We start from the raw sequence: 27,076 nt of genomic DNA on the forward strand, positions 1-27,076 counted from the left end.
GCAGGAGTATAGATTGATGGAGTCTCTTTGCTTGACTGAAATTGTGTTACAAAAGATGCAAGCTAATCCACCACCGGGTTTCAGGTTTCAATGTAGGCGGATCAGGTTGTGACTAGGAGCAACCAGTAGGTCAATTATGGGAGAGGAGGAGCTATTGAGCCATCTTTCGGTGAGGACCATAATGTCTAAATCATTCTCTAGGATGAGGTTGAAGATGTCAGGAGCATGTTTATTAGTGGACCTGCAATTAAAGAGTGCGCCCTTAATCTTGTTACTAGAATGGGTTAGGGTAGTTTGCTCTATGTTGATATTTATGGATCTGTTGTTATGAGTCTGTACTCTGAAGGGGTTTGGTTGAATGGGATGGATACTGCTACATTGTGACTTATTGTTATCTGTTGCCCAGGCATAAGATATGAGGAGGTTGTCTATGTCGCTGTCGGATAGTTCCTCGTTTGTCCTCCTAGGCCAAGATGGGGAACGTAAGTTACTTTGACTGGTATTCACTGAATATGATATCTTGGGAATGTATCTACTAGGTTGGGGACTGGTTTGGTTACTCTGACTAGTGTTCCTGGAGTGTGAATCCTTGGGGGTGCATCTACTAGTTTGGGGACTGATTTGGTTCACTGTGGCGTTGGTGGCAAAGTGTAGATTTAGAAGTTGGGAAGGTTAGTAGTATGGGAGGGTGTATGTTCTATTAAGGGCAGCGATCCACAGGTAGGGTCTGTTTGCATGTGGATATCTTCATTTGGGCTTGATGTGGAAAGTTTAGCAAGGGGGTTTGTTGTGGGGTCAGTGTGCAGGGTGGTGCTGTGGTGAGACAGCTGGATACGGGCGGCCGCATGGGATTGGGGAGAGGTCTTTGTGCACTGTGCTTGGATGAGTGGAATGAGTAATGAGGGTGTTAGAGTCCGATCATATAACATGATAGACAGTGGGTCAAGAGAATCTTTGCAATCTAATTAAGATGTAAGTGGGAGGAGAAAGGTGGTGTGAGTGGAGTCCAGGTTTGTGGCTTCACTCCCGGACGTTAGGGATAATAGTGAGAAGTCTGCAGTGAAATGATCAGTGACGAAGAATAACCCTGACCCTTCTGGTGTGGGGGATCCAGGTGTGGTAGTGACCGATGTGACTGAAGGGTAGGAATCATTGTGGGTGTCTGTACTGGTGTGATCAGTAGGTAAGTGCACCCCTGCCCCCCCTTGGGCCAGAGAACCCATGTGTGGTTGAGGTTGATGTGGCAGGGAGATGGGGCTCATTAGGGGTGTGGGGGGGAAGTCGGTTCAGAAGAAATTGTTATGGGATTTTTTTGTGGTGCTGGAGTGACATCAAGAAGCTGAAGCTGAGAGGTTGCAGGGAGTGTGCTATTCTTGTAGTTCACTGCTTTCTTGAGAGTAGGGAAGATTCTGTCCATGGAATCGAGATTGGTATTGGAGGCCTGTATAAGGATAATACCGTTGTTGTAGATGGTGATGGTTCATCAGGAAAGGACAAGGGGAACCCATTAGATCGCTCGGGACCATGGGTAGCAAGTATTTAACAAAACAACAAGCGGTCCTGAGCATTCAAGAATGAGAGAAAACAATTGGTATTTATAGATCACAATGGAGTTCTATAAGGTTCAGTATTCCTAGACCAGCCGGCCAGGGAATGTTTAATAGTTTAATGAGTTTAAGATCTCCAGAGTACAACAATTAACCCGAAAGTAAGGGTTAAATTGGGACACAATCCTGTGCCATACAGAGAGGAAAAAGTGAGAGAATAAAGGTGAGAGAAGGGAGAAATTATCAGGCAAACAGAGTGAGCTTACAGGTCACTGATATTAGTTATACATTAGCAGTGTATCCTGGAGTCATTCATACAAACAATAATATTAGGGAAGTACACGTATGAATTACTCTATGGTCGACGTTTCGATCCCCAGCTCGGGTATCACGGGATCCTCATCAGGACAAGAAAATTAATTTTGCCTGAACAAAGTTATTTATAACACCTGTTATGGAAAAATAGAAGGGAGGAAAACAAAGATATATACACAGTCATTATTTGTATGGTCAGCGCTCACAATGCAACTAAAGACTTTGCATTCGGAACCGCAGTGTTTAAGGTGTTGCCGTGAGGCGTGATTAATCATGTGTGAGACCTCAGAAACTCATGCACATTGCAATTCCTTACTTTGTGAAGGATTGGTGGTGAATATTCTTTGGGTTTGTGAACAAAAAGTGATTTGGGCACTAGGGGTAAGCCGTGAGAGTGATGCGGCTTGTGGTGGTGAAAATTTGCAGTGTTTTGGTGGTTATGAGGGCTCGTGGCGCATAGGGGCGGTAACCTACCCAGTTGGTTGTGTGAAGAGAGATAACCATCAAGGGGAAAGTCCTTTCTGGATGCCGCACGCGATTCGTTCTGTGGGCAGTAATTGGTATGGTATTTAGAAAACATCCAGTTTGGTGGGCGCAAGGTCAACAAGATATAGGAAGGGCCCATTTACCTCTGCATGTAGGCCGCTCCTTTGGGTGCGGTCGGGTTGAGAATTCAATTTGGGCGCTGATTTTGAATTAAGAGTGAAGCCCAGCCTGAAATAAATAATATTATTACTAGGAGCATTCTGTGTCCTGGGGGTACACTCGTAATGTGATCAAGGTGGGGAGCCAAGAGAGGTACCTTTTGGGTTGCGAGATAATGCAGCACAAAGGAGGCGAAGATTTTTGGGGGGTTACTGAAGCCCGAAATCAGCGAATCTTGCAAATGGTCAGTAAAGGGCCTCTGATCTTATGCGCGTTTCTAGCTGTAAAGTGAGAGAATTGAAATCAATTAAGAAATTCTAATAACGTCATGGGTTAGCGGATGTTCTAAGGACAGGGTTACCATCAAAGGTGAGGAGGGTTTCTAGAAGTCCGTTTCAGTCAATATGACTGCAATATACTCGGAGCCCAAGTTCCCACTAATCTCTGTAAGGAAAAGGGAAATGAATTAGCAGGGGGTGAGGTGAAGTGGTCAAGGGGGCGCCCAAGTGAAGCGCTATATTACCGGTAGCCTGTGGGGCAGGATCGCCGTCCTCCAGCGTCTTAGAAGATCGCCGTGTGGGAGGGTTGCGGCCAGACGAATAACTGGTCCGCTGTGGATCAAAAGTGTAGAATTAAGGCTTTGTTGGCCACGTAGTTCTGTGTCAGAATTTCCCTTTTCCTCACCTTTGATGGTAACCCTGTCCTTAGAACATCCGCTAACCCATGACGTTATTAGAATTTCTTAATTGATTTCAATTCTCTCACTTTACAGCTAGAAACGCGCATAAGATCAGAGGCCCTTTACTGACCATTTGCAAGATTCGCTGATTTCGGGCTTCAGTAACCCCCCAAAAATCTTTGCCTCCTTTGTGCTGCATTATCTCGCAACCCAAAAGGTACCTCTCTTGGCTCCTCACCTTGATCACATTACGAGTGTACCCCCAGGACACAGAATGCTCCTAGTAATAATATTATTTATTTCAGGCTGGGCTTCACTCTTAATTCAAAATCAGCGCCCAAATTGAATTCTCAACCCGACCGCACCCAAAGGAGCGGCCTACACGCAGAGGTAAATGGGCCCTTCCTATATCTTGTTGACCTTGCGCCCACCAAACTGGATGTTTTCTAAATACCATACCAATTACTGCCCACAGAACAAATCGCGTGCGGCATCCAGAAAGGACTTTCCCCTTGAAGGTTATCTCTCTTCACACAACCAACTGGGTAGGTTACCGCCCCTATGCGCCACGAGCCCTCATAACCACCCAAACACTGCAAATTTTCACCACCACAAGCCGCATCACTCTCACGGCTTACCCCTAGTGCCCAAATCACTTTTTGTTCACAAACCCAAAGAATATTCACCACCAATCCTTCACAAAGTAAGGAATTGCAATGTGCATGAGTTTCTGAGGTCTCACACATGATTAATCACGCCTCACGGCAACACCTTAAACACTGCGGTTCCGAATGCAAAGTCTGTAGTTGCATTGTGAGCGCTGACCATACAAATAATGACTGTGTATATATCTTTGTTTTCCTCCCTTCTATTTTTCCATAACAGGTGTTATAAATAACTTTGTTCAGGCAAAATTAATTTTCTTGTCCTGATGATGATCCCGTGATACCCGAGCTGGGGATCGAAACGTCGACCATAGAGTAATTCATACGTGTACTTCCCTAATATTATTGTTTGTATGAATGACTCCAGGATACACTGCTAATGTATAACTAATATCAGTGACCTGTAAGCTCGCTCTGTTTGCCTGATAATTTCTCCCTTCTCTCACCTTTATTCTCTCACTTTTTCCTCTCTGTATGGCACAGGATTGTGTCCCAATTTAACCCTTACTTTCGGGTTAATTGTTGTACTATGGAGATCTTAAACTCATTAAACTATTAAACATTCCCTGGCCGGCTGGTCTAGGAATACTGAACCTTATAGAACTCCATTGTGATCTATAAATACCAATTGTTTTCTCTCATTCTTGAATGCTCAGGACCGCTTGTTGTTTTGTTAAGTAGATGGTGATGGTGGCATTCGCAGGGCATAGGTCTGAGGCTGTTACCGACAATTTGAGGGCACGCGGGTCTTTTTAACATTGGAGATTCGGAGCAAAGAGTCAAAGACATTTCTCCACTGGGCACGTTTTTTTGTGTGGAAGATAAGGTTGTTGGATATTACGCCTTTGGTAATGCAGAAGTATGGGTCAGGGATAAGAGTCTCAGGGTGGGTTATCATTAGCCTGTGCTTGAATTTCTTTGCTGCATTTTTGGTGAGATTGGAAGGGTAGAGAATGCTGAAGGCATGATGGCCTGAGGGTTCAAGGTGTTTATCCATTTTAATATTTCCTCTCCTTCTCAGTTTCTATAATTCCTAACTTGGACTTCTTTTTATTTTTTATTCACCTGTCCGTTGTAGGTAATGTTAACTTTCTGATTAGTTTAGAGTTGTCCAACAGTTAATTATCTGTTATCCTCTCTTGGCTGAATACACCTTTGTGATTGTTAGAAGAGGATTTTTATTAGATGAGGACATAGGGTTGTCAAATTCTTCATTATACATCAGATCAAGATGGCCGCTCAGTATAATCCCTCAACTTGTTCATGAGATGTGATCCTTTTTTTTATTGCTTTCCATGAGGTTATTTCTTCGTAGACCTGTTTTCTGCTCTGTAGTCCACTTTCGCTTTCCCTTAAGTGGTCCTCAGAAGGTGTAGTCCTGTATCTGTGCCTATTAGCAGCTTTGATGAATGAACCCCTTTTTGTTGTCTGTACTTGTAGTCCTGTTTCTATGCTTAGAAGCAGCTTTGATGAATGAACCCCTTTTTGTTGTCTGTACTTGTACTAACTAAGCACATATTGTTGAGAGGCTCCAAATAAGAGGCCTCTTCAAATATATCAGCCATGCAAGATCAGTGGACTAGCCTGTCACTGTGTAAGGTACCAGTGATCTCAACATACTGCTTACACCTATCATCTGCAGGCAGTCAAATCTGTATTAGTTTAAAAAAACCCTGACTCTGCAGGGTATTTCAGCTGCATGTTTACCTCGCCGCTGGAGTCATCAGCAGGAGAGGTTTGGTTGCAAGGTTCAGGCTTAATAAGCACTAAGATAGGATCCCCGCATACCCGATAATTGACAGGTTTTCTAGACAATCTGGGGAACTCGAGAAATCTGCGGTTGAAGGCAATACCCTGACCGATTATTCAGAAACGCAGGGGGGGCCCCAGGGATGGCGATGGAGGGCAACACCCCACACCAATTCCAGAGGTGAGGTGAGGCACGGGCCACAACAATTTGATTTGCTTTGGAGCGGCGAGATTCAGCAGCACTCACTCTCAGGTTTGTCCCGCGCTGGGTCCCTTGATATGCTGAGGAGCTGCAAGATTCAGCAGCACTCACCCTCAGGTTTGTCCCGCGCTGGTTCCCATGCAGCTGCCACTTGGTAGGCTGAATACCCAGGCAGAAGGCTTGGAACAGGTCAGGAAGTTCGCCGGGGTCCTGGCTCTCGTTGCAGCCCACACGGCAACTCAGCACTGCACCACAACCGTTGGAGGTGGGGGGTTTGCGTAATGGCGAGTTCGGAGATGGATCTTGAACATCTGCCCCACAGGAGGCGCAGACCCCAGGCAGAAGATCAAGCGGCTCACTGGGGTCCCGCCATTGGACTCAGACGGCACCTCATCGTAGCACTGCACAGCAACCTACAAAGGTGGAGGGGCTGACGGACGTCTAGACGAGGCCTCACAATGATCGATCAGGGTGGTCACGGAGCTCCTTAATGCAGGTGAGTGACAATCATTTTGTGCGATCCAGGCATATAGGGCATCAGATGCTGAGTAGAGAGGAGGGATGATGGTTGGGTTATCCAGGGATATCCACCGCAACGGTGATCCCGAACCCAGGAGCTCCTACAAGGGGCTCCTACTTGGCGGCCATTTTGCATATATTGTCTGAGCCACTGAGTATGTCTGAAAGCCATGCAGCTCATTAATACTATAGACAATGGAAAATAAATTGTTTCAAATTTCAAGTTTGGTTGTTTTGAAAAAGCTGAAGTTTTCCCAGCACACTGAGAGCTAAATGTTTGTGTGTCCTATGTGGGAGACGCAACATCACTGCTGCTTACCTTTGCAGACTATTGCCCCTGTAACACCTCACAGATCAAGTCAATTGAGCAAAGATGATCTTCCTCAGTTCACACAGCCGATACTGGGGCAATGATTGTAGTATCCAAAGCCTGTGTGCCTGTGGTGGAGCCAGTATCCAATCCAACAGGAGCTGAAGCGTCCCATGGTGGCTCTAAGAATGCTGTCATGAACTTTGGAATATGCTGGGGACACTGCAGTGCATGGGCCATTAACGGGTCAACCAATGCATCCACGTCCAATGGCACAACCAATGGAAGTGTTAGGAGGTCAAACAATCATTCTTTCCCACAGAATTTGCTGCGGAGAACAGGCAGAACACAGTCAATCCAGACCAAGACTCGATTAGCTCCTGAAGTCGAGGTGTTCCAAGATGGAATACCATGAGATCAAGGTAAAGTTGCTCCAATAGCGTTTTTTCCATTTTCTTGGTGACTGGGACGTCCATTGCGTTGAGGAAAAATTAAAATCAGGATTCCCCCTATCAGTAGCAGGATTAGCAGAATCCCTCTAAAAAGGCTTCAGGATACGTAGAGTATGAATGCTGGAATCACTCTGAAGACTGTCTGAAAGGTGCTTAACAGTCCAGAACCTATTGTCTTAAATAATTGTACTCTACCCTTTGTATCAGACACGTTCATAACAGTGCCTGTGTCTCAGATAAGGACCTTGCATCCTGGAAATCAAAAGTCTCTTAGGCCGAGCTTAAAGGCACATCTTTCTGAAAAAGCATGGCTTTCATTTAGCTCAGAGTGTCAAACCATATAAAGGAAACATTCAATGAAGGCCAAAATGGCGCCTCCCTGACTGTGTGGTTTGGTGGAAACAATACTTGCATACAAGTAGTAACCCTGGAACTTACAGTGACAAGATATGCAATGCCTGGAAGCATCCTACAACAACCATGACCATTCAATATTAAGTAACTCCCATTCGAGTGCAGCCTGAATACTGGATTAATCATGGCAGCTGAGGAACCCTTCAAAGGGCAGGATACGTTTTCTACTGAACCATTACACACCCCATGAAGCATAATGTCCGGGCAAATGAGAGATCCACTCAAAGAATTCTCGCAGTCTGTACCGCAGAGAAACACTTCAATGTTCCCATATCTGCATCTAATTCTATACAGTAATTCCCAAGATTCATTGATGAATTCCCTGACCATTACTTCTCATCTTCCTACCTGGTGGTGTTTTAGGCAAAATTGAAACTTGAAAGTTGTTACTGAAAATAATATATGGCCATGAATTAACCATTTTGTGGACGGTGACTCTACCGTGGTAAAGTTAATTTGACTAACTTTTCAATGCACAGCATTGTATATTTTGCATTCCTTTGTACCGTTTGCTTTTCAGTCAAATGATATGCAGAGAACAGAGACGTGCTGTTGATATATTGCCAGGGCACCTGGCCAGAGTTCAGGGATTGTAGTGTCTAGCTTAATAACCTAATATAACGTAACTGTGATTGTCCGTTTTGTAAGATGGACTGATCCTGTTCCATTATAGATATAGCAGAAGATACAGTGTTGCTCAGTGAATACATCCTGGATATTACTGTGGTCATGCCCTTGTCAACCACATCCAAAGCCTTTTCTAAGTTAACTCTGTCAATTTTAAACAATCTCTCCAAAGCTTCCTTTTGAGAGATTTTCCAAATTATATTCACTGTGGCATATAAGAAGCGTCTTTGATGTGGCTTTCTAGGACCCAGTGTAAAAAAATCCCCCCGGTTGTTCTCATTGTACATAGAGTAAGTTAGGCCTATGGATACTAAACCCTTTGATGGTACTCCTGAATCTTGACTGACACCTATTTGTCTTGATAGGCCAAGCTAACCATCCCTTTCAATTGGGTTCTGTTGAATTGTATGATCTGCCCTGCATAATGTCATCTAGTATACCCTCACCATTTTGTGTGTACTGTTGCCAATCCTCAAAGTGTGAACATGAGGGAATGTGAGGCATACTCTAAATAGTGCCATGATTCACTGAGCCTGCCATTCTTTAGTCCCCCAGACTGATTTAATGCCTCTAGTGTCTTTCCATAAGCCGAAATCCTGTTCAGACAGTTGGGCAATAAAGGATGTATATCTGTTTTTGTTAGAGAGCATACTTTTCGTTGCCGATGAAGGTGCAAGCATATAATAATATGAGCGTACATCTGATGTATTGAATCCAGAAAAATAAGCCAACTTTTGTGCAAATGTTTGTGAACTAACTTCCGGTGGGGTTGGGCAATTATCCCATTGGTCGTATGCGATAAAATTATATGGTGCACTAGTTTTATGCAAAAAGTGATGGCCATAGTGTTGAGAACAATACATTTAGTTGAAATCAGTAGCGTCATCACACATTTCATTTGTTGACAATGCTGCAGACAGTTCTAAATCAGACAACATATTATTAACAGCTTCAAAATCCCAATCGTCAGAGTATGTACTGGAGTTAATGGTATCATTTAAAGACATTTTAAACAATGTGGTATTTTAAAAAATTCACCGGGACCAAATACATCATATGAAGCCCTGTCTTACACTATTCAATCAGGAACTTCAACCTCTGTAATGTTCACATAGGACAGGTCTCTTTGTTCATGATGAGATGACGTGTAAGGTTTCAGCACCAAGTTCACATTTGATTCTCAGAGTGATCTGGGAGATAGTGTCCATTCATGATGAAGGAGAAGACAGTCACTATAGCTATCCAAAATAGTAGGAACAGTATTCCTGTTATTATCCAGAACTGTAGCCATGGAGAATCTAGGTATGTATTTTTCAGAAAAATGTAAAAATCATGAAGTTGGTTTTTTATTCGGAAAACTGGAGCTGGTGGTGACTCAGGTTCTCTTGGCTCCAGAGAAAAAGTGTTGAAATTGATGAAGTAGCCAGATGCAGTTTGATCTATCTTTGGTAGCAGGTTTTGATAAACTGGCAGTTGTCTTTTGTAGAGGCATATTGATTTAGATGTCAGGGCTTGGCCGAATTGATACTTGTGTTTCACTTTAATTTTGTTGTTCTTTTTGAATATGCACAAGTTCCATTTCATTGTTGGTAACTTCATTACTTCGTATTGTAGACTCTTTGAATGTTATAAGTCATTCTGTCTGAACTTCCTGTATGATAGCGAGCGGAGAGCAGCAGCTACCTAGAAGCCCACGTAGCCTGCTTTTCAGGATCGGCCACATAATGTGGCTTCATCAGATCAATTGAGACCCATCTCTTCTCTTTTTTGCAGGCAAGAGGCAGAAGAAGCACTTTTCGTGTTCCTTCGACAGGCTTTCTGTATGGTGGCCCAAATTCTTTTTTTGTCCTCAAGTTTTTCTCTGACCAGATCCCAGACTTGGGATCCAGACAGGTCTTGCCGCTACTGATTTCTCTTCCCCAGTGGCAGTGTGTTTTACTTGCACTTTGCTTTATAGTGCCCGGAATTCATTAAGATCCTGTAAAACAGCCAATCGTTTATCGATATCAAAAGTTTATTTGTGCTTTCATAATCAAGATCAGGTACCCACATTCTCATCCCAAATAGGACCTCGTAAGGGGAGATACCTCCTAGGGAACATCTTGGCATATTTAGTGCCCTCTGGACCCCACATAGGTGAATAACCCAATTACCACCCAAACCTAATACTCTTGCTGTTAAAGATTACTTTACGTCCCGGTTTTTCCTCTCCACAACCAAATTTCCCTCTGGATGGTACGGAGAGGAGTACTGCAATGAAACACCCAGACTTCCCATGGCTCCCTTGTAAGCCCTCGAGTTAAATACGGGGCCATGGTCAGAATGTAATGTGCCAACTATGTATGTCCCTATAAAGACTCACAAATCTTTTATAACAGTTCAAGCATCAGCCGAGCTCTGGGGCCAAATCCACAGGAATCTAGAGCATGCCTGCACTGCCACAAAGATGCACTTGTAAGCCCCGTCATATTGTAAGGGGCCACAGTGGTCCAAATAGACACAAGCAAGAGTTCTATCTGGTGTCAGTAATGGTGTTTGTGGTGGGTGTGCTAGGGTTGAATGCTTCATCTGCTGAAAGATGTCGCACTTCAGTGCAAATGCTTTCATGTGTTTGGTTAGACCTGGCTCCCAATAGAGTTGTTTTAGTAGTAAAACAGTTCCAGTTATACCTGTGTGTGCAGAACCAAGATGCTCGTATGCAGCTGCATTTAAACCTAATCTGCAATCCACGTTTGGCATTACTCTAACCCCCACTCCTGGAATTTGAGCATATGGAATATTTTTTGCATCTGACTTGTAGGAGTACTTGAGTGGAAAGCCATTCGGCAACGCTGTGCTGTTTTTACTGAAGCAATTACAGCTATCATTATCTGTCCGTCTATCCTCATACCAGAACGAATGATTGCAGCTACAATGGCAGTTCGTACTGCCTTATTTGCAGCTTCATCAGCCAATGAATTTCCTTCAACGTGAACACCATCACGTTTATGACTCAGCGCGTGTATCACATGAGCTCTCAGCAAGACTTTTTTCAACTCTGCCACTTGTTCCCAAAGCATTATGTGCTTTATTGTACAACTGTTTGAGTCTTTAAACCCATTCTGAACCCAATATTGAAGATATTCATTGTAAGACTGAACACAATAAAACAAATCGCATACTATGAGTGTGGGGAGTGCCCGATCAGTTTGTATTAGTGCCAGTAATAGTGCTTTTAATTCTGCCAGCTGTTATGTTAAGCAAAGATTTATAGAGTGCACAGCTACTCAACAGAGTGTCCTGGTGCTATGACAGAAGAGACAAGAGAACTTGGATTCAAAGACCGAGAGGAGCTAATACGTTAAGGTAATTGTTGAAACATCCAAGTTTTTAACTGCTTTCTGAAATCCAGAAGGGTCGTGGTCTGTCTAAGAGATAATGGCAGGCTATTCCTAGCATGATCCACTTGCACTTGGAAAGACCGGCCACCGCAGCAGGCTCTATAAATGCTCGCCGTTACCAAGAGGATATTCTTGTTCGTGTTGCAGAAATGCTTGTGTTTTTAATGTAGAATCACATTTTCAGTCTACATTTGTTGCAGTGAGAGAATTAGCCCATGGTATCCATCTCAGATGTAAAGCTTTAGCATTTGGAACGCTTGCCTTTATAACAGCCTCTATGGCTGGTTTCCGGAGTTACTAATATTATTTGTTTCCCCTGAGCCAGCGCTCTTTCTCTCACTACAGTAGTCTGTAATGCTGTCAGAATTTTCTCTGTTCAAGCAAAACACATTTCAGCGTTTATTTACAAGTATGATTTGTATGCTATCAGTACTGTTTTGCCTTTACTGAAGGTTTGGTAGGTGTACTCCGATTGACCCGTGATTACAAGGATCAGCAAGTTTGTTGTATTTATACGTGTGTGTAGGTGTTTTGAAGCTAGCATGTCAGCTTGTAAGGAACAACGGATAGCCATGTTTTTCCTGTTTCCAATGTCTAATTGAAAAATCAGATAACAAGAACAGAACCTCTCTCAAACAATTTCTTTAGACATTTGTCATATTTCTTAAATAAATTGAAATAAATACATTGCCTCACACACAGAACTATTTAGAAAAATATGTTATTTCTTTAATTATTTTACATACGTTCTTTATAGATCAAAACAGTCAACAGATACATTTTCATCATATACACATTATATCATTGAAAATGTAACCCACTAAGCAAAATATACGTCCATCACGCAACTCAAAAACATTCCACTCATTCACACCACTCAAATACAACACAGTCTCACCAATATGGATCAACTCAGCAGTATGTACAAAAAATAAAATAAGCACACGATAATGGTATACAATAAATATGTACAAACAACAGAGAAAAAAAATAAAATTATTTTTAACACCAAAAAACGCCGACGCGCGTTTCGGACAGGAAGCCTTGGTCCTGAATTCCTTCGTCAGGGCGCATTTAATCAGTATAATCCAATTTAACAGTCTTTATCTTGACTTCATGGTATATAGACTCCAATCCAAATTAATGGTATCAAGGGGTTACAATGGGTACTCAGAAAACACCTCTGAGACGTAAACTGTAGAAAGGTTTTACTTTTTATGTGTAAGCCAAAATATATATTCTGACAAAATGTACGATTCCCAATATGGATTGTAAGTTAAAACCCATACAAGCTTTAACTGCACACCCTTATGTCTATTTGTCAGTCCAACATTAGTATAAGATGAATTTGAGACGCAAAAAAATGTTACTACTTAATACATATGATTCTGAAAATGTCCATTCAATCAGTATTCTTCATATCCAACAGACAGTCCACACCAAGTTAAACAATATAGCAGATTCTTGTCTTTATTCACTTTAAAAGGATTCCCAGCACACAATCTAGCCGACACGTGTTTCGTCTGTACTCAGACTTTTCAGAGGCAATATGGTAATTTTAATTGTCAGTATTTTCTAACCATGGAGAAAATCAGTAGATCATCGAGCTGCGTATGGGATGGCCGTGAAGTTCCCGTCAATCTGAATATTTAATGTTTACTCAGAAAATATTGGTCTCATTAAGTCATGGGTTTCCAGATGGACTAGTTCAATTCCGTACCAATATCTATCTATAAATATTTGTAAGCCTCTGATAAGTAAATAGCATATGGTCTGACAAATGTAGAATATTCGTCCACGTGAGTATCAACAATGGCGGTAAATAAATGAAGCTTTGTTTATAGCGAATGGCCAGCTGTGCCACCAGTTACTGTAGACAACTGCTATTTGGGAGGTACATTCTTATCATGGACGTGTACCGGCATTGTTGATACTCACATGGAAGATTATTCTACATTTGTCAGACCGTATACTATATACTTATCAGAGGCTTACAAATATTTATAGATCATGGTTTATTACAATGTGCCCACATGCATGTAGCTGCATGGTACATGTTGACATTCAGACAGCATGGCATTGTACATTGTGACAGTCTGTGGACCTGGGTGAGGACCCAGAGTCATTGTTGGTGTGCACTGTGCTCTGCTTGATTGTGCATGAGTGCCATTGTGCCCATCTCTACCCATCGCCCCAGTACTTGGTGGTCACTCAACCTGTTGTGGTTGTGTTGTGCCAAGCAGTGTCTGCTCCCCCAACTCCGGCCACAGTCTCCACACTGATGACTGTCAACACCAGCTCCTCCATGTCATCAAGCATGAGCTGTGGTGCTGCGCCCCCACCTCCAGTCTGCGTTGCTGCCTTCTGGTTGGTGGAGAGTCTCTCCTTGGTCTGCCGCTTGACGTCATTTCATCGCCTCTTGACCTCGTCCATTGTCCGCTTGTGCTCACCGACGACATTCACCTTGTTCACGATGTCCTGCCATATCCCATTTTTGGTCCCAATTACACGTTGGAGGTGACAAACAGTTGTTGATGGTGTTCCATCACCTCTGTGACTATGATCCTGTTGGCCTACGGACTGAACTTTGTCTTCCTTTTCTTCTTGTCCTTGCCTTTCCCTGTCCCCGAGGTCCCAGGCGTGGTCCCTGTGGGGTTGTGCTTGTCCTCTGCGCCTGCTCCGGCTGCCTCCATGGTGCTTGGGTGTTGGTTGGTTTGTGTTTGGGAGTGTTTTTCTACTTTTATGGTAATTATTCCCACCTGCCAGGTGTGTGTTGTAGGCCTGGCACTGCTTATCGCTGATTTTCTCATTCGGCTTTGGCCCATTGCAGGTTTTTTGGTGTTGTGGTTTGTGTTTTTGTCCCCAGCGAGGTGGTTGTATCGCGGACATTGGCCCCGGTTTTGGCAGACTGTCGCATGCTACCACTGTGTTGTGAATTCCACGGGAAACATCCTTTACAATGCAACTTTTACAATGCAGTGCCTTTACGATGCAACTTTTACAACGCAAACCATTACAACGCATTGCGCTGGGGGGCGCTCTAGGATAGGGAATACGTTTAATTTACTATCCAACACCTTCCCTAGTGTCCACGGGGACTGGAGTTGGAATGGTAAATTAAACTATTCACTATGCAGCACCCCAAAGCGCTATGCATTGTAAAGGTTTGCGATGTAAAAACCGCGTTGTAAAGACATGCGTGGTAAAAGCATGCGTTGTAACGTCATACATCCGAATTCCACTTTGTCAGTGAGTTGTTTTCCCGCAATAGACTGCGATGATGAAATTTGCGTTTCGCTACTCTTGCGGTAGTTATCACGCATTCTTATGAATGTACCCCTGAGGTTATTATATGTTATTTCCACTGGGCAAGCTAATTTCTTGCAAACATTTGTGCAGAGGCCATTTGGTATCAGATGACAAATGCACCTGTGCTTAAAAGGGCTAAAAGATTATTTAGGACATGTAAAACTGTGGCAACTGGACACATTTCAAAGCAGTGGGCATAAAAGTGGCGTGTGACTTTTAAGGAGTGAGCTTAGCAAGCAAGCTTAATGGGCAAACTTGTTGTTCGTGGGTGTCTTCCTTCTGAGAATAAATTGATAAAAGATTGGCAAATAGTGCATTTTAAAGCAAATTAATTTAGTGCATAAGCAAAGATGTAAAGCAGTGGGAACCTATACTGTTGAAATATGTGTGCTTGCTCAGTGCCCTGGATGCAGCACTGTCCTTGGAAGAAAATACTCTAACAAGGTTTTGGGAAGAACCCACAGCTGCTGGCTTTAATCAGTCATATATAAATATGTGCAGATAGGTCTTTAAGTAGGATGGAAAAAGTTGGGGGCTCTTTAATAGAGAACATGTACAGTTTTTTATTGTGATTCTCATAGTGTGCCATCTGACCAGTATTTTGGTTTCTCCCTGAGATGTTATAGCATCCAGATATATAACATAACAACTGACATATACCTAAAACCTGTCAATACTATTGGTTTTGTTAATGATTGTTATCCATTTAAGATAAATGAGTAACAACAATGAGTTGTTATGAATATTTAACATTGGAAATGTTTCAATTATGAAATTCTGAGACGGAATTCAATATTATTGAGGCCTGTGTAAGAAGTATTGGCCTTCAGTTATGTGTGTATTTTAACATCTTGGCACCTACTTCACACATATTTAGTCAGAACTTCAGTTGCAACAGGAATACATGACCATTGTTCTTTGTGCTCTGCAGAGGGTCCAGCCCACTGACAGGAACTTTGCTTTGCATTCACCCTCAACGCCAGAGCTGTCAAATAAAGCTCCTCATAAACACCTGTTGTTACTCAAAGTATGAACTATGCAAGAGTGTTGCACGTGGCCCTTCCTGCAGGATTACCCCCAAACGTTTTTCCTTCCTCCTTCTAATTTTTAATTAATTCATCTTTGTTGTTCTTAGACATTTGTGCACTTTACTGCTAACCAGGGCTACAGTGCTTCTGGTCTCTCCTCTAAACATGGTAACATTGGCTTATACCCAATTGGCATATTTAATTTACTCATAAGTCCCTAGTAATGATGCACTACATGTGCCTAGTGCACGTAAATCAAATGCTATTGGTGAGTCTGCAGCACTGATTCTGCACCCACTTACCTAGAACTTTAAACATATCTCAGGAACGTCATTGTTTATTCTTGTCTGCAGCAGTGATTTACGAAAACCCTCTTTTGGATTCTTCTAGATTCTACTACAACAGTTTATAAATGACTGTGATTGGACAATAAGGAAGTGTATTAATATCTACTTAGCCAGTGTATCTAAGATCCAGAGTAGACAATGGTAGAGTGTACTGATATTTATGTTGTCTAAGATGCAGATTATTAAGTAAAAACCAGAGTAATTAAGAAAACTTTCAGACACAGAAAGTGATATGTAACCACAAAAAATAGAGGTCTCAAGAAGCACTGGTCTCAAATTAATGTTCAATGCACGATTTATGTAAGTAAAATTACTTCAAACCCATCAGAGGAGAAATAATGTATCCTTACTGGGTACATTCTGTAAACGAGGAGCAGATCAGTAAATTTACTGAACTGGTTCTCACACTGATAAGTCGATTTTAGCCACTGATTTGAAATCCTCTACAGAACCTAAATTTGAGACATGATATGCAAAAATCTTTTAGGTATAAAAGACTGAGAGGAAACCCAGGCAGGGAGTCATGAACATATCCAGTGGTGGCCACTCCATTAGGGGAGTGGAGCGCCACCCCTCCTGCCACCATCAGTACAAAAACGACAATAAAATGTGATTTAACCCCGATTTTATTAATATTTTATTTTAATTCCCAGGACTCTGACGAGTCTTGGGGGGGGGTCCAGGTGACAACATTGCTGGTGGGGGAGTGGTGGGCACTCCCTTCATTGCAAATGAGTGTTCGGCTGGCCGTCTCAGGCCGACCAAACCCATCAAGCTATGTTAAGCTCTCTCCAGCCTTAGCTACATTGCTGGGGCTGGAGAGAGCAAGCAGAGTCTCCCAGTCTGCCTAAGAGCACCAGTTGCCGACACTCAGACCAATCCTGAAGCTACTCTCATGCAAGAGCAGCATCAGGATTGCCGCAAGGCAAGCTGGGAGCCTTTGCGCGGCCCCAGAGCCAGCAGCAGGAAGAGCAGGTGCGCGGGAGATGGCAGCGGCAACGTAAAGGTACGTTTATTTTAATTAATTAATTTATTTCTTTTGGTACCCATACCCTCCCGATCTCCCTCCTCCCTGCTCTGGCTTGGCCTGCCCCCCCCTTTGGCAGGGGATGGGCCTAACTGAATATATCATGCATTGAAAAGGGTAAGGAAATGAACTTTTTTGAACTAAAGATTCTTCTAGATTGGATGTAGATTATGAAATCAATAAGCAGAATGATTTTTGTTACAATATTTGTGATGAGGTATGAAACTATCTCTTTGCTACGGAAACATACTAATGCATGCATCTGTTTATTTTTGTGAGGAAGTTGGAAAGCTGCAAACTACAGCATGTTCTGGGGCTTGACGTTGGAGGATGGATTCAGACATCGCCTTGGCACTTTTCCCCCATCCCCTGCGCTTCTAGCCATGAATGAAATGACAGTAGGTATTCTGCATTCCTGGTTCAATTGTGATAAGGAAAAGAAATGCAAAGGTTGATGACTATGGGACCCAAAGGTGGTAGGGTGGGTCCTTCTTCAGAGACTGACATTGTGGGCTGAGGTACATATGATCTTGTCCGAAGTTCAACAAGGTTTTGTGCGTGGTCGGTCCACTATAGCTCAATGTCTCAATTTGTTCTTGATATTGAGCAAGTATACCATTGCACACTCTGGGACCATCCATCTGGCCTTCATGGATCTGTCATCAGCCTTCGACTGTGTTAACAGGAGGATGCTATGGCAGTCCATGAGGGCTGTGGTAGTGGATAATGGTATTGTTAACTTCCTGGAGGACATGCACAAGTCCACCAAACCAATGTTAGGTTTTCCAAGGGTTTGCGGGTCACAAGGGATTTTAACATTAAAAAGGGTGTTCGGCAAGATTGTATATTGGCCCACTTCTTATTTAATTTTTATTTTAATGACCTGGATAAGGTATTAAGGGTTACTGGTGCGATTACCCGAGTGTAGGACGGCGCAGGATTCCTGTCCTGCTTTCTGAGGACGACACCGTTCTCATATACAGCACTGAAAATGGGCTACAAACACTTTTATCTGATTTTTCAAGCTTAATGTTAGACAGAGATTTGCTGATTAATAATTCTAAATCATATGTCATGCAGGTAGGGCAGAGGGTTAAGAAGAATTATCAATTTCGAGTGGGAGACTCAAAAATTCCATGTATCAACGTGTTCTCATATTTAAGGGTCCTTTTTGACGATAAGATGAATTGGGGCCCACTATTGCAGAAAAGAAAAGGGAACATGGTGAGTGCGAACCCGGCAATCTTTAATTTCGCTTCTAAGATAGGGAAGAAGCCTACAGGGCCTATGTTGCAAGTGTGTAAGGCAAAAAATATGTCCATAGCCTCGTATGGCAGGGAACTTTTGGGCTATAATGTTGGACAGACCCTTCAAATATCGGAAAATTATTTTCTGAAGCGCTTATTATGTGTTCCCCGGGGCACATCTAATATGGTGGCTCATGAGGAATTAGGGGTCTCTTACTTAAATGATAAACTATCTTTACGTCCACTTACCTGCTGGTTAAAAAGTTGCCTGAATACAGATATCCCTCTCACCCATTTGATCTTAAGAGATTGTATGGCTCTCGATAATTCAGCACGTATCCCGTGGCTGAATTATGTGAAGAGAAGTCTTGAAAGGCTGGGTGGGGGGATTTATTTATTAATCCTGACTCCATTGTAAAGAAGGATGTGGAAGCAATTAAGGCAGCCTACTTATTAGAGAGGAATATGGAGAGGGAAGCCAAGGAGGTTGAGAAATCTAGTGTGCGAACACACATTATGCTTAAAACAACCCCTAGGACAGAGCAGTACTTTATGGGGTCTCTGTCTACGCATGATAAATTTCTGCTATCAAGGTTTCGATTGAACCTTTTTCACCTCCTACTTGCCAGACCCAAATGTTTTACTAGAGGCATGGTGGCAGCGTCCTGCGGCTGCGACAATCAGTCTCCGCAGGATATGCTGCATTTTATGTTTTTATGTAACTTTTATGCTTTCCCTCAAACAATTCCTGGTCCCAATTTTAAAAAGAATAATTTTAAACAAGGCATGGCGCGCAATGATGTATTTGCAATTATTGAAAGTTTATTATGATCATGATGACTATGGGACTTTAGAATGCATGCATGCATAGCAATAATGATGACATTCACCGTTATCACAAAATATCTGATCTGTCAGTAGCTTTGAAATGTTTGTGTTACAAAAAAGTTGGATGTCTTTTTCTCTTTCAGGGACGTGTTATATCAGAAGACGAGTTTCCTTTATTTTTCATTGCTTCGTACAAATGGCCCGACTGGATACACAGTCCATTGAATCAAAACAACTGTGGTGCATCCTGGGCATTTTCTACAGCAAGTAAAGTTATAAACATTTTATATATAACATTAACGTCCAAATTCTATTTTCCTTTTACATGCAGTAATCAATCTGACATCTGAAAGGATAATGTGGTAATTAGGCAGGGATTTAAATGTATTAAACGTTTTTGTTCATTTTCTCTTGTTCTGCTCAGACATAGGAGTCCTAGAGTAGTCTTTGGTTTCAGTGAAGTGGATTGACTGTCTCATAGCCAGTCTCATGCAGAGATCTCGTACCACACATGCTTAGGAAAGAACAGGAGCCTGGTATTCACATCTGTGCTCTCTCCAACTGCCTGCACTTTTAAGTCTAAGGGATCCGCCACACCTATGCCCTTGAATCCCTTCCTCCTAGGATAGTCCCCATTTGCCTGAGGAAAGAACAAGCCCCAGCAAGTACATCTGTGGTCGGCCCATCTGCTCCCCAAAGACTAACTGGACTTATGGAGTGAGTTCCTTCATATTCTTTAACCATTTTGAACTCACTAATCTTCCCATAGTCACTGCCATCCCAATCATAGGAGTCAGCATATGTTAGCTACACTGCAGAAACTAGTCCAAACCATGTGCCTGCAGGGAGTGCTGCTAGTCTGCCCTCGAACTAGCAGTGAGCTCAGGGACGCACACTTGTGTTTCCTCATTGCTGGATCATTGGGCTGAGAGTTGGCAGTCTCTGTAGTTGTGGATGTACCCTGTGATTCCTCAGGTGGGTGAGAAAAATATGTAGACATGGCAGGTATTGAAAGTAAGAAATTCCCACACAAGTAAGAGGAAACGGCTTAATTAAATAATAATAATACGTCTCATGCAAAGAGCAGGACCAGCGTATGGTAGTAACAACACATCAGCAACTGTCCCTTCCATCTGCCACCCTAGAACCCTCCACGATAACCCACATTTCATATTCTACTAGCCCAACATTCCATCACTGTACCACACATCTTTCATCTACCAAAAAAACATCAAAAACACTAGGTACATACTAATGGGCAGCACTTGCGAATACATCAAAATGTCAATATGGCACTCAATGGTTCAATATTCACTGGGACTAGTTATCCTAATTGGTAATCATCAAAGCGAATAGCAAATGTCCTCATCCTTGACCCCGTTATACTTTAGCACAACACCTAGGCTCACCAACACTTCCACTCACATCACATCCACCATCTTCTACTTCACCCCCACTTCTCCTCAAATCCATCACCAAATCCTTTCCCAACAAGCAAACATTTCTTCTACCCAATTTACTTTCCTCACCATTGCACAACATGACACAACCACCCTTAGCATTGCACAAACTTACTTGACGTAGATATCACTGTCTACCATCTTCAACTCCACAGCACTCTCGAATACTTTCCTCACCCTCAATGATTCTGACCATTTAGTGGCATCCTTCACAACAAATCTGGCATTCTTTACTCATACAAACTGACCAGCCTTAACCTCAAGCAATCTCATTGTAGGCTACTGTTCCTGTACAGTACGTTTTTGTAGCGTCTCTACCCTTATACTCATATTTTGGTCATGAGCCCCACTCCCTATTTTACAATTTCCCTTAAGTAACCAAAAGGGTACCTGTTTTGTAGGCGGTTTCACATCTCCCCTGTCATTGAATGCAGGGTAATTCGATTGGCCAGCAATCTATCATGTTAAGCTTTCTTCCATGGTAAATCAGCAACATGAGCCAACTGGATGGCCTGCTCTATCTCCCTATTAAAGCGCTCAACCTGTCCATTACCTTCTGGGTGATATAATGCAGTTTTCACATGTTTAACACCAGACTTGGCTAAGAATCTCTGCATTTTAGTGAAAAGCAGTTGCACCCCATTATCTGACACTAGCATTTCTGTGACACCTTCCCATGCAACTTAATCCTTCAAGAACTTAATCACCACATCCGCCATCAAATTATTCACCATTCTTACTTCCGGCCATTTGGAATCATAATCAATTAGAACAATAGCATATTTCTTCTTAGATGGCAAAGTAGAAAAAGGACCCATGAAATAAACAGCTAGTTTCTTCTACAGACATGGGGGCAACACCACCATTGTCAAAGGTATGTTCAAAGGTTTAACCACCTTTTCACTTGTGCTGTAGTCTAGTAGTTCCTAACCCAGTAGTCCACCATTGCATCCAATCCAGGCCACCAAAAGCTTTCCTTAATTCTTCTCAGTGGTGGCCGCCAGAAACAAGAAGTAGTGAGGCAGGGAGGGGAGTGGAGGGGGAGGGTGGTAGGGTTATCACAGGGAGGAGGCAGTTTAATGATAATAAAGAAAATTAAAAAACTTAAACTTACCTGCAGCTGCCTCCTGCTTCGACCCATCAGTGTTGCTTCTTCCTTGTCCCAGCACACACTGGGACTGCATCACAGTCTCCCTGTGTAATCTCTGTGCTGCTCTCATAGTATGAGAGCAGCACAGGTATTGGCCTGATCAGGTTGAAAAAAGTATTTGCTCAGACAGGGCTGTTTCTCCAGCCCGACTGTTCAATACAGCTAGGTTAAAGAAACCTAAGTGCTCATGTGTGTTTGGCCGACCTGAGACAGCTGGCCAAACACACAGGGGCACTTAGAAGTGCCCAAGCACTACTCCCCCTCTCAGAGCCTCAGATCCGCCTCTCATTACCGCACGTTGTCTCTGCCACTAACTGAAAAATAAAATGATGAAAGTATATTGTTTTACTTTTCAGGTGCTGGCTCTGAGCCAGTGATGCAACGCTCTTCCGCCATGGCGGAGGAGCCTCGCCTGATTCTTCTTTTAGTACTTGACATACCACCATGCACTTTCTGACCAATTGTTACAATACATTCTCGTACTCCAACTGGAGGTACAATTCTATTCCCCCTCAATATCATCCCATTTAGACACAGAAAATTCATTGTTCACCTTCCAGTAATTGCTACATTCTCCTAGCTACGGCCCTTCTCTTGGCCAACCATTCATCTCATACCTTTCCGCAGTCTCCTGAACCACATCTTTCTTCATTCCCTGTGACTACAAATTTTCAGTCAGCATTTTCTCACCTTCCCTGATCTCAACTCCACCCCACACTACATCCTCATATGTAAATGCCACCTCACACTCAGCATCTATCATTCCTGGCTCAACCAGACAGTTATTTGGTAATCTCGATAACCCATCAGCAATGTTATTACTTTTCAATGGAAAATACTCAATCTGATAATGGAACATTTGCAATTTTGATGCTAAACTTGCCAGACTTGCTGTCAAGTTCCTCACACCTTCTGGTTTCAAAATGTTAACCAACAGTTTGTGATCAGTGCAAAATTTTGATTTCCATTCCCACACATAAATACAGTATTGTTAAGCTGCCCACGCAGCCGCAATTAACTCCTTTTTTACAATGAACAATTCAGTTCAGATTGCATCAGAGTGCGGGATGCATATCCAACAATCCATGAGACATTTTTATCCTTCTGTGAAAACACTTCACCATTGCCGTACGCAATCACCTCCACTGACAATATGCAATGAGCCTCCCATACAAATGACTGCAAACATGTAACTACAGATATGTATTTCTTAACTGCATGAAAACAGTCAGACTGCTCACCAAACCATACACATTTTGCATTTTTTCAATAGGTTTTGTAAAGGTTCCACCTTAGATGCATAGTTTTTCACAAATCACTAATAGAATTTCCTGAGACCCAAAAATGACATTAACAGGTCCTTATTATTGGGATCCAGTGCATCATGCTAGCGCCTACATGCTGATTTTTGGTCGAAGGAGTTACATGACCAAGGCACTTCACTTGTTGTTTCACAAATTCACATTTCTCCATTTTCACAGATAGATCTTTTTCTCTGAGCGCCAACAAGACCTCATGTATTACCTTATCATGGAAGCTCTTACCTTTACCGAAAATCAAGATATTGTCCTGAAATAATTTAGCTCCCTGTATTCCATCAAAAATTGTTGTCATTTCTCTTTGAAAAACTGCTGATGCACTTCCTCATCCAAACAGCATCCTGCAACACTGGTACATCCATTCAGGGGTAATGAAGGCAGCATAATGCTTCGACTTTTCTTACTCAATTTGATGGTAAGCACTAGTTGGATCTCATAATGGAACAATTGCAATTTTGATGCTAAACTTGCCAGACTTGGTGTCAAGTCCTCGCACCTTCTGGTTTCAAAATGTTAACCAACAGTTTGTGATCAGTGCAAACTTTTGATTTCCATTCCCACACATAAATACGGTATTGTTCAGCTGCCCACGCAGCTGCAAGTATCTCCTTCTTTATGATGAATAATTCAGTTCAGATTGCATCAGAGTGCGGGATGCATATCCAACAATCCATGAGACAATTTTATAATTCCATTAAAAAACAGCCCCAATGCCGTACCCAATCACCTCCACTGACAATATGCAATCAGCCTCCCTTACAAATGACTACAAACATGGAACTACAGATATTTATTTTTTAACTGCATGAAAACAGTCAGACTGCTCACCAAACCATACACATTTTGCATTTTTTTTCAATAAGTTTTGTAAAGGTTCCTCCTTAGATGCATAGTTTTTCACAAATCACCAATAGAATTTCTTGAGACCCAAAAATTACATTAACTGGTCCTTATTCTTGGGACCCAGTGCATCATGATAGCTTCTACATGACTGATTTTTGGTCGAAAGAGTTACATGACCAAGGTACTCTACTTGTAGTTTCACAAATTCACATTTCTACATTTTCACAGATAGATCCTTTTCTCTGAGTGCCAACAAGACCTCATGTATTACCTTATCATGGACGCTCTTACCTTTACCGAAAATCAAGATATTGTCCTGGAATACTTTAGCTCCCTGTATTCCATAAAAAATTGTGGCAATTTCTATTTGAAAAACTGCTGATTCACTTGCTCATCCAAACAGCATCCTGCAACACTGGTACATCCATTCAGGGGTAATGAAGGCAGTATAATGCTTGGACTTCTTCTAACTCGATTTGATGGTAAGCACCAGTTGGATCGATTTTTGAAAACCAAGTAGCTTTTTCCAATTGATGAAGTGAGTTATTGTAAGTTCGGCAGAGGGAAAGTGTCAATCCATTTTACCTCATTTACACCTTAAGTCTACACATAGGCGTAAATCCCCATTAGCCTTAAGGGAAATTACAGCAAGTGAAACCCAATCTGAGCTTTCCACCGGCTCAATTATCCCCTTCTCACACAAGTTCTGCAAAAAACCCTTCACCTTCTCCCAATTATTTACCAGCACATTTCTTGATTTGTGTTCCTGTTCTGTTAATAGCATCACATGAAGAATGATTTTATGTTTGAATTTCTTCATTCTTCCTAGTTGATCACAAAAAACATGAGGGTAACTATCTTCCAAATTCCCATATCCGTTCTCATTGTTAATTTTTTCCTCACAGCTCTTTTCCTCCCTCTGCACAACATACACTTCAGGATTGACATTTGGATCAATTTTCATTCCAAGTTCGGTAATGTGTGGGCAACCAAGATTCATAGGGCCCTTATCGTCAACATACACCTTTACATTACATTTCCTCGAACCAAATTCAATATCAGATCACATGAAACCTTGCATTGGTGTCTTATGCCCTGAATAACCCCATGGATTGGCATTTGGATCACATAACGCTCTGATAGCCCATCGTTTTTTCAAAAACGTCTTTCTCATGATAGTATACCAAGCACAAAAGCACTCCATGGTTTTCGCTTGCACACCATCAATGCACATTACTCAAGTAGGTAAGAAATAAGTCAGCACATAAAGGAACAACAAAACATTAATTACACACTTAATGAGCTGAAAAGGCTGGCAGCAGGGTGACCATGATGCCACAAAACCTGCACCACACATGTGCAGGTAATTTCGGGGACCCTTCCCGCTAGGCTTCTTCTTGCAGCCTCCAATAACACACAATGTGATGATCTCACAGCTGCAGCGCCAAAACCATGTAATGGGTGTTAGCTATAAATCCTCTTCCCTTGATGTCACCACACGTGTAATGATTGTATACTCCTCTGGTGACTCAGAAAAAGTGAAGCTACTGCACACTTCAGCAGGGAATACTCAGCAACATCGCTTGTGAATCTCCAAAGGTGAAGATCCCACACAGCGAAGGATCCTTCCACAACTTAGACCGGTGAGAGTGGCAGCACTACATACAGATACAGCACAGAAGACTGCATGCCATACTCCAGCAAGATTTGATGCCGGTGCCGCTCCATCCTTGCTCGTTGCCAATATTCAAATGATGAAATCCTCACACAAGTAAGAGAAAACAGTTTTATTAAATAATAATAATAGGTTCCATGCAGAGAGCGGCACCAGCGTCCAGCAGGAACACCACATCAGCAACTGTCCTTTCCAGCTGCTACCCTAGAGCCACCCACACATAGTAGCTTAGAAACCAGGAGAAAAGCGTTTTCAATTTATTCAGAGTGGCTCTTGAACTCTCTCTCTTTTTGTCTAAAAATTGAAGGAATAGCTTTAGTTGCAGCTGATGCTCAATGTTTTATCTCAGCCAGTGTAAGGACAACTCTGCCTTTTAATTCCTGCGGCAATATCATTAACACTGCACATAGGCCAAGAATGCATTCGAGTTGTCTATGATTTCATGTGCTAACTTGTTAACTGTACGCATGAACTGAAAACAAGGATATGTATGTGTTGCTCTATGCTTTCGAGAATTGATGTCTCTTTATCCAACACTGCCAGAGAACTGGTAGGCACTGCTACAGAAGTATTATAAGAGAACAATTCACTTTCTCACTTATACAGTGCTTGTTTGTACTTGTGGCTAGGCTTATTCTATTAATGTGTGGGAAAAAGGGTTGTATTAGGAATATGGATACAGTAACAAAGCATGCTGTAAAAAACATTTAGAACTAAAAAAAGCAAAGGTACATATAGTTTATGCTTATGAAATTCTATAAATGTAATACATAAACATTTGTCGATAAAAAAACGGAATAATTTACCACAACCATACCATGATAAGTGTCCCCCAAGAGCAATAATAGGTGGCTGATAGTCGTGAGCTACTGGCTGTGGTGTTACTTGCAAACTTAGAAACACTTGACACCCTTGTAAGTCTGTGCATATTGACAGAAGTCTGACCTCTCAATTCCCTTTAAGTGAGAGATATTTGTATATTGTGTTTACATGTATTTTATGGGTTTGGGTACCCTTGGTCATGAATTGACATCAATATGTAAAGACCAAATAATGTGACTTGGTATTGGAGCAGAGTAAACCTTAATGCACACGTCAACATTGTGTTGCTTTATTCAAACCTGCACTGCATTTGCTCCCCTCTCTCTATGCTTCCCATTTAGGTCTAGGTTACTTTAGGGCTGTGTCGTCAGTGGCAGCTCCTCCGCTAAGGCAGAAGAGCATCACCCCACTGCTATTTCAGCAGTGTTAAAAAAAGAAAATGATAATAGCAGGACGTTATTATAATTTTATTTTTCTATGTGGGACTCGGAGCCAGGTCGGGCGGGGCTTGTGTAGA

General features: G+C 42.3%; 1 protein-coding gene across 1 annotated transcript in view; it reads left to right on the forward strand.

The window, feature by feature from the left end:
* TINAG (tubulointerstitial nephritis antigen) overlaps positions 1–27,076 on the forward strand; it is a 975,673-nt gene that overhangs the window by 258,602 nt on the left and 689,995 nt on the right. Inside the window, exons 4-5 of the mRNA XM_086926440.1 lie at positions 17,499–17,613; positions 19,434–19,557. Coding sequence (XP_086782566.1) covers positions 17,499–17,613; positions 19,434–19,557 — 239 coding nt within the window. The remainder of the gene's footprint in view (positions 1–17,498; positions 17,614–19,433; positions 19,558–27,076) is intronic.

This window comes from Lissotriton vulgaris, chromosome 6 (genome assembly GCF_964263255.1).
Source record: "Lissotriton vulgaris chromosome 6, aLisVul1.2, whole genome shotgun sequence".
In the NCBI taxonomy this organism is placed as follows: domain Eukaryota; kingdom Metazoa; phylum Chordata; class Amphibia; order Caudata; family Salamandridae; genus Lissotriton; species Lissotriton vulgaris.